General features: G+C 38.3%; 1 protein-coding gene across 1 annotated transcript in view; it reads right to left on the bottom strand.

The window, feature by feature from the left end:
* Nucleotides 1-1,011: 1,011 nt before the first annotated feature.
* OFD1 (OFD1 centriole and centriolar satellite protein) overlaps nucleotides 1,012-9,144 on the bottom strand; it is a 33,558-nt gene continuing 25,425 nt past the window's right edge. The window contains exons 17-22 of the mRNA XM_063126391.1: nucleotides 8,173-8,270; nucleotides 6,404-6,523; nucleotides 5,229-5,392; nucleotides 3,700-3,864; nucleotides 2,013-2,077; nucleotides 1,012-1,517 (exon numbers count right to left, since the gene is read on the bottom strand). Of these exons, the coding sequence (XP_062982461.1) occupies nucleotides 1,469-1,517; nucleotides 2,013-2,077; nucleotides 3,700-3,864; nucleotides 5,229-5,392; nucleotides 6,404-6,523; nucleotides 8,173-8,270 (661 nt within the window). The 3' untranslated portion in view covers nucleotides 1,012-1,468. The remainder of the gene's footprint in view (nucleotides 1,518-2,012; nucleotides 2,078-3,699; nucleotides 3,865-5,228; nucleotides 5,393-6,403; nucleotides 6,524-8,172; nucleotides 8,271-9,144) is intronic.

Raw genomic sequence — 9,144 nt, 5'->3', positions numbered from 1 at the left:
GATCTGAGTGAGCAGTGACCAACCCAGAAAGAGTGTGGGGACAGCTCGAGAAGAATGTCAAACCAGTGTGTGGCAACTGTAAAAGAAAAAAAAAGGGCAAACTCCATGTTAGGCATAATTAGTCAAGGAATTGAGAATAAAACTGCCAGTATCATACTGCCTTTATACAAATTTATGGTGCGACAACACTTAGAATACTGTGTGCAGTTCTAGTCAACATACCTAACAAAAGATATTGTTAAGCTGGAAAAAGTGCAGAGAAGAGTAACTAAAATGAACAATGGGCTGGAGCGTCTCCCTTATGAGGGAAGGTTACAATAGCTGGGATTGTTTAGCTTGGAAAAAAGGAGGCTAAGGGGAGACATGATAGAGGTGTACAAAATTATGCATGGTATACAGAATATGGATAGGGAGAGTTTTTCCCCCTCTCTCAAATACTGGAACCCGGGGTCACTCCATGCAGCTGTATGGTGGGAGATTCAGGACAGATAAAAGGAAGTACTTCTTCAAACAGCACATACTTAAAACTATGGAATTTCTTACCATAAGTTGTAGTGATGACCACCAATTTGGATGGCTTTAAAAAGTGTTTAGACAAATTCCATGAGAGAAAGGCTATCAATGGGCTACTAGTTCTGATGGCTATGTACTACCTTCAGTAACAGAGACAATATGCTGGGGAACATGGGCAGGAGGGTGGTTTACAATCACATCTTGCTTGTGGGTTCCTGGTCAACAGCTGGTTGCCCACTGCGTGAACAGAATGCTGGTCTAGATGGACCTTTGGTCTGATCCAGCATAAGTTTTCTTACGTTTTTATTAAGTACCAGACAGCTTTTCCCAATCTCACTGACACAAAAATGCCTGTTTTTAGGTATGGGAAGTTGCCTACTGGTTTTCTATTTCTTTAAATGGAAACGTTTTCTAGCACTTCAGCCATTTCCAAACTTAAATGTTCACTTTTTCCTCTGAACAACATTAAGAATAATCATCATAATGTGAATGTATCAATTTAGATTGAAATACTGTGTGCTTTAATAGTAAATAGTCATCATTACAAATACAAATTTTAAAAAAGCCCTTGTCTGTATGTTTGGTCTTTTGAAAATGCTAAGTAAAAAATATGAACTGTGAAAATATGAAACATGGATCTTCTATAGGGAAGTATTTGACTTTTTCTTGGAAATGTAGTCAATGTTCAAGTAAAATAATCAGTTTTTTTCAATTATATTGCCCAGAAAGAAAGAAATTAAACCTCTGAATTTCACTGGCTTTCTGAAGCCATTTGATCATTTGTAAAGTCTGTAATATCAATTCTGGAAGAGTATCGCTGAAGTAGATTTAAACGGAGAAGCACTATTCTTCATTAATTACTTTGCAGATGGAAATATTTCAGTGCCATGCAGAATCTGTATCTTTTCTTTAATGGGTCCGTTTTTCTGGTCAAGTAGCTACTGCTAGTTGATGTTCACCAAAAATCTTCGTCTGGGTCTTCATGAACGCCTGCAGCACTAAAGCTAGGAAACAGATAAGAGTGGATTTTGGAACAGGCTCCTTCAATGAATCTTACAGTTTTTCCTGGGAACCCCATCTTGCGTTGGAGCCAGTGCTAATCTTGTGTGAACTCCTATTACGCAGAGGCTCCTACTAGTGGAAGAGGTGGTTTTAGCCAATTCTCCCTGCAGCTCCCAGTGCCATCTCTGACATCGTTCAGGAAGGTCCTCCAATCCCCTGGAGCTGCAAGGCGAATTGGCAAACATCGCCTCTCCCCATTCCTTCAGTTGAAAGATCATGTGAGTTGAGTTCCATACACAGGAACTTTGGATCTAAACCATTATCTTAACAATAACAAATGTTTAAAAGACACTTCAAATACATCGTTTAAGATTACCAGATAAGACAAAGAAGTGATATTCACTACGAAAAGTAATTAGTATACAATTCAAAGTGTTTAATGGACCAGACCAAATCCAACACTGCAAAATATGAACCAGAAATGCAAAGATGCAAACCTGTCCTCCCTGTCGCTGGCTGGGAGTCTCTCAGATGATATTTCAACTTCTTCTTTCTTGGAGTTCTAATAAAAAGAAAAAAGTTACTGGGTGTTTTAGTGTCTTACAAGAACCTATATTTTAAGAACAAGTATTTTAAAGGATTTAAACCTAGGTGCTGTACAAGGACAGATCCCTCCGTAATGCATTACCATCAAAAGAGATGCAAAACGGAGGGAAAGCAATAAGGAAAACTAGCTTGTTCATGATGACTATGTGGAATAGAGATTTCAAGGGAAGGGGAGGACCTAAATAGCTGGATTTACCTTTCTCTTGCAGCCAGCTACAGCAAATCACTGTTGCAGCAACACCCTTAATTGCTGACCTAGTTTTTGCTCTGTCTCAAAAGATGCATGCTCATATTTGAACACCTTTGTAATTGAAATTATTTGATTAGAAATTTCAGTTTGGCATATTTGAATGAGTCATGTTGATGGTTTCCTACAACAGAAGACTTTGCAGACCAGATTATGTGGTCTCCATTGCAGCTAATCTTGAAGTGTGCGTTTTTGTGTACTTGTGTAGCAAGTGCTAAAACCCAAAATGTATACACTAAGTAATTGTTCATTATTTTTTCTACTATCATTGCCAAATTCAAATGATCTGTATTTGTAAAAAGTGAAATGTTGTAAAGCAGCTCTATGCAAGAATAGAAGACCAAGCAGAGGACCCTGAACTGGAATGACAGTGGTCACCATTGCATACTACCAACATGTTATGGTCACAAGAGAAAAAGGGCAGAAACACTCAGCTGACAGAACTTTACAGTAATTAGCCTTGACTGTTTTGTGGCACTCAATATTGGATGCTACAATGCACAAATGCACTTTCAGAGGATTTCTGTGTCCAGCTGTAAGATTCAAAAATTCTACTGTTCTATTTTTGTGTTTGATATCATGCAGCCAAAAAGTGCATAGTGAACAGCGTTTTTTGCCAATTACTCCCTAAGCTGAACTCCACATCTACCAAGGAGTAGCTTCTAGAAGCCTGCAATTATATGTGCATGACTGAATAAGCCACAAAGCTGTAATCAAGTAAGGCTTATAACCTGGAATCAGTCATTTTAGGCTAATCACTAATTTAGTTCAAGATGGTTAACTTTCAGTTTTGGCTTACTCAAGTTATCTGCTGCTTGATTGGCTTGTCTTCAAAACTCTGCAAGCTTTACATCACTATAAAGTATATTAAGTAATTATAGTTGCTTGTCAACAAATGAATTGGGTAATATATTGAGTTATCTACTACTTATAAACTGGCTGTCTAAGTGCAATCCTATGAATGTTTAGACAGAGAAAAAGCCATACAACTTCCAGCATTCCCAAAGGGAGCATTGCTTTTTTCTGTCTAAACATGCATAGGATTGTGCCTTACATGGATCTTTAGCAAGAGAAGGAGGGACCTAGGATAGAAATTCTATCCTGAGTTTCCTATATAATAAAAGGTCTTTGACCTTTTAAGCAAAACATAGGCCTTATTCTGTCTTTTGGTTGGTTGTGAATGCAGTCTGCCTTGCATGTTTGCTTGTGCAATGAGAAAAAGGAAACAAAATATCTGCTGAGAAAATATGATGGGAATGTCAAGGCTCTCCATTCTTTCTTTGAGAACACTTATTCCAAGTCACGCTATCTACATTGATAGCTGATACTACCTTGTCTGCAAGCTGTTGCTCTTGATTATGCTGTATTATTTTCATGTATTTTTCCAGTGGATTGGACATATCACCATCACCATGTTCTTCAGACTTCGTTATACTGGTTTCCAAGTTTGTTAATTCTTTAGTTTGCTTTTCCTCAGTCTCCAATAATTCTTGATGCTTAAGTAAAACATGAGAAAAACAATGTTTAACAGGACCAGAGGAATGATAAACTTAAACTTGCTCTACTGGTAGCAGATCCCTCCACCCACACTCAGCGTCCTATATTTTCACAGGAATTTTACATTAGTATGTAGAAGAAACAGTGCTAAATTAGTAGAGGTAAACTGTAAAAACTATTTGCGGAGATTCACATGATCACAGAGTAAAAATAAGCCAAAATGGCTCTCCCTCCTCCCGCCCAGTACAACAGTTTTTTTCCCCTCCTGCATAATTAACCTCAACAGTGTGGCTTGTCGTGTTGTGCGAACCCAGTCAAAGTGGCTTGTTTCCATGGGTAACAAGCCACCCAGAACCCAGCTTACTCACAGCAACAAGACACCCTGCCCAGGTTCACACAACATGACAAACTGCGCTGCCGTGGGTAATTATGCAAATCCTCCCTGGCACATGCAGGAGAGGAAATAAGTCACTGGCTTATTTTTACTCTGTGATCATGTGAACCAGGTCTATGTTTGCATTCTCAAACAGAAAAAAATCCCCATATCAATCAACCAGGGCTTGTTTAAACTGCAACTAAAGGACATTTTAATCTAGTTTTCACTGTGGGATTTAGTGCATTGTAGAAAAGTCAGTTCCCTAAGAAAATGTTTGCACCCTTTTCCCAAAAGGGAATATCTTCAAGACACCCTAATGTCCAGATGTATTTTTTAGAATATACATCCTTCCCACCACTGAAGCACTAGAAATAAATAGTCCTGATCTAGCATCAATAGCTTGATAACTGTCCAATCTTTTGAAATGGGATTATACAGAAAAGGAAAAATCGGTGCAGTGTTTTCTACATTTCTAGTTACAGCAGTTTCCCATATCTCGTGTAAATCAATGCAATGGCAAAGTAGACTAGAGCAGGTGGCAAATTGCTTCTGATCCAGTCAATTTCTCTCATAAGGAAAACAATGTATTGTTTATCTTTAGATGGATACACGTAAGTGGATAAACACACAGCCTTTCACCTACTAAGAAAACCTTAAAAAGAATCTGTGAAGTATTTTTGTGTGATGGTGCAACTATCCAGTAACTATCCATAACCATCACACTAAAACATATATGCATCAACTACAGCAGTGCTAGCTACATTTCAATACCCTAGAAAAAGACAAACAAACTCAGAAGAATTTTGAAAACTATGAGACTATGACATAAACTGTGCAGACTACAGGCAATGGCCACTCCTACAACACTGACTCAATCTCTGAAAATGCCTATGTACTTTCTAGTCAGCCTAATCAGATGCATTTCCTGGAGAAAAAAAACTTGTTTATCATATATACTTTAAATTCAGTCAAAATGAAACCCATTACCTGACATTCATTCAATTTTTCCAGTTCTTCTTGCTCTCTTTCCAAAGCTTCCTGTCTCTCTCTCTGCCTTCTTTCTTCTCGATCTCTCCTTTCTTCTTCCCATTTTTGGTCCTCCAATTCTTCAGGATGCCTTTGACCATCTACGGTTGTCATCTCTACTCTACCTAAAACATGCAGGTCAATATCCAACTAATCGTAGGCCAACGAAGTCAAATGTAAATGTGTAATGTGGACAGTTATACATTCTTCAGCACTGGAACAAATATAGTTAAGAATCATCTTATCGCCATATATCATGGTAAACCTACTGTATAGGGTTGTGCTATTAACACAAATAGTATATTCTATACTTTTACTGGTAGAGAGAAAAGACTACTATCAATAAAGAGAAATAGAACTTAACTTAGATTCTTTACTTTAGGCACTGAAGTTTACCATGCTGGCATTTATTTCTCTATACCTTTGCTGCCTTATCTTCAAAAGTGCAATGTGATTACTTGTCTTCAGGTACAGACATTCTTAATTATGTTTTAAAGTTGGATGAAACAGCCCTAAACCATGAAATATATTGTGAACATATATTGTACAATGAATTTACAGGCTACATCCATATACCACCAAATATTTATCCAATATAGATAATTTCCTCATTCACAAAGTATACCTGGCTCAACTCAGGAGGGAAACACACCACACATTCACCATCTTTCTTCATGTGCTGAATTCACATCACGCTACTGACACCACTGACTCCCAAAGTCATGACCTGAACTTTTAAAATTTGATCTATCAAGTGCCTATTACTGGAAGTGCAGGGCACCTATTTTCAATACTGCCAATGAACCTACTTCACATGAATTTTGGAGACATTTCTGATGATATGTAACATGCTAATCATTAGCAAACATTGATGAGAGTTTTAAGGAAATTTCACAGTTAGGCTACGTTTTAGTGTTTTAAATTATTTTAGACAAAAAATTGGCCTTAGCAATAACCAAAAACAATCACACAAGAAACCTACAATCATGAATTGTGCTTTTCATTTCTCCATTACGAATAGTAGCTGGTTTTTTTAAAAAAAGATTTTCATGTATTTTAGGCAAGGTGCCTCAAAAGCATCCACTTCCACAAACAATCTAAAAAAAAGAATTCACATGTTTGAGCTGAAAACTCACTTATGTCCTGCTCTGAAATGCTTGCTGCTGGCACAGAAGGTAGGACATGGCTCCTCCTAACAATGTCGCCAGATGGATGTGACACATCGCTTCCGAGCTGTTCTGGAATGTCCTCTTGATCTAGAGGAGAAGTATGAACAATGCCTTCATTATTCTGCAATTATCAAAGCAAGGCAAAAAATGGACACAGTGTGGGAATAACTGGAATTCAGAATGTCTAAGCGTAAGTCATTAATTACATACTCTTCTTGGCAATCCAAGCATTACCCCAAGAATGATTAAAATTCAAAGGGAGACACTGCTGCTTTAATCAGAATTATGGCACTGTCTGGCTTGAAAACTAATTCTTACAACACATTTGTTAACCAATGTGGTTATACAGCTTCAATTCAATGTAGGCTTGCAAAGTTTAAAATCCACAAAAATTTCCTACTGCTTGCTTCACCTCAAACTAAATTGTATCTGCTAGGACCTGCAAGTGTCATGTCACTCCCCAGTTGTTTCAACTTATGTGTTTTGGTAACACCATACACAAACCTTAATGTTACAGCATCTGTCAGAAAACAGCTGCCTTTATCCTGGTTAATTTATAGGCTCAATTTCCAGCCCAGTAGTCAGAGGTACCTGTCGCACAGAGTACTTCGTACATCTTTCATATACTGTACAACACATGTTCCTTGACCAAATGTCTGCTGCATGTGTGTTGTATGGAAGCTAACCATACATATACGCACACACACATGCACATATGGACACATCCATCTATTCTTTCATCTCTTCCCATACAAAACTGAGTCAACAACAGGATCTGTGGGATAGCAACAGAAGTCTTTAAGTGTCAGTTACCTTGGACAAAGTTTTAACTTGCATTCCACCAAAGAAATTGTTCAACAAAAGATGTGGTTTATGTATGCAGCTTTCGTACTCTTTCATGTCCTCTTTTTGATGTTATTTTATTGTTCTGGGGTTATTTTGCATTTTTTATTCAAATTGTTTTCCTCCTTTTCATTAAACTCATTATTTTAGACTTTGGTGTGGCAAACCTAATCCATGCTAAATGCCAGCAGAGGACTGGCATTTTTCAAAGCACTCCTTTACTCTGACATGTTCTTAACCTATGTCTCTTTGAAGGCTTCATTGATTTATCCTGTACATCATCTGCATATTTTGCTTTTCTGCATGCGCTGTTTGCATACCTCTGCTGGATTGCATTAGCTCTTCTCCTTTGTTAAACCTTGAACAGAATTCTTGGCAGATTATATGGTGGATGGCTCAATGATGGTGTTTTGGGTTTTGTTTGATTGTTTTAAACAATCAGAACACACAATTCTTGAGCTTAATGGGTAGCTCATACTACATTGGATGACATCTCTGTCTTTCGCGGACGCACACATACATACACACAGAGGGAGAAAGCGAGAGACAGAGTGGGCCAGGCAGAAACATTATACTTCTAAGTTGTTGCATCTAATGCTAGGAGTGTAACAGGTCTAAGATTACATATGATATTGCCTCTCATGCTGTGGTGCCCAAGAGGTTAAGTTTCTGTGGCTACAGACAGTATGGGAGCAGCACTTTACACAACTTCCAGGTAACATAGGTGACTTGAAAAGCAAGATTTGTTATTTACTTTAAAACAAGTTGAGATACGAAAAAACAAAAAATAAGACAGACGTTTGTGCAATTTCTTTTTCTAATAAAATCAGAATTGGCTCTTAGTATTAAAAGTCTTGTAGTGTTTGTTTCTAAAAGATACAGTGAAAACTTACACTTACTGTCAGAGCCATGGTTTTCAAGGTGTTCATACAAGAGCTTCTCAGGATTTGCAGAGTCAGTAACGTGATTTTCATCTTGCTCTTGATGAAGACTAAAAGGAAGGAGATAAGAAAAGCAATTACATTTAATTTAGAAAACCTTCTAGAGTCTAAAGCCACTAGTCCTCATGCAGATCTGGAGAAGATGCCTGAAGTGAATGAAAGTTAAATCAAGAAAACTATCAGTATCAAGGCTGCCTGTTGAGTTAACAAAGCCCAAATATACTTCTAAGTGCACTTCCAGTAAGCAAGCCACTTGGAGCAGATTCTCAGCAGAAGCTCTTAAGTGCAGAGAGTTGTGGGGAACACAATTCTGCAGAGAAACAGAGCATGTGATCCTCCTGCATCCAGTTTCTCTGCAGAACCAACAACTCTTCTGGGAAACAAGACACATAGGGAATCCGGCAGCACAACCAGGATGGAGGCCGCACCATGAAGGCAGGGAACCAAGTGGGAACTGCAAAACAAACCTACAGAACACATGTTGTCCAGCTCTGTCCAGCCCATTACTGAATACTTGTTCAGCACCTGTACAACTTTACCTGACTCAAATGACAAAGAAGAAGAAAAGCTAGGTGTCAACAGCATACAGATAACCAAGGCTGTTGCCATGCCAAAACCAGGCCTGAAGCCAGATTGAAATTGGTTCAGATAATCGTTTACATCCAGGAGTGCCGGAGTTGAACTGCTATCTCCTTTTCAGCACTTTGCCCCCAAAGGGTAAATTCATGACTGGGTAATAGTTATTATGACAAGCCAACACCAAAGGAAGTCTCTTAAGGAGTAGTCATACAACTGACTACTTCCTGTTGATTGAGACATCTCCCTCTCTTTTTCCTAGATCTCGGTTTCTGAGATCTGCCCAGCTGCCACTTACAAATAGCCAATGACAGAAGCTCTGAACTGCCCCTAAAACCGACTGACTGA

The sequence above is a fragment of the Elgaria multicarinata genome, chromosome 5 (genome assembly GCF_023053635.1).
Source record: "Elgaria multicarinata webbii isolate HBS135686 ecotype San Diego chromosome 5, rElgMul1.1.pri, whole genome shotgun sequence".
NCBI classification, from domain to species: domain Eukaryota; kingdom Metazoa; phylum Chordata; class Lepidosauria; order Squamata; family Anguidae; genus Elgaria; species Elgaria multicarinata.
This window is presented reverse-complemented; position numbering and strand designations above follow the sequence as displayed.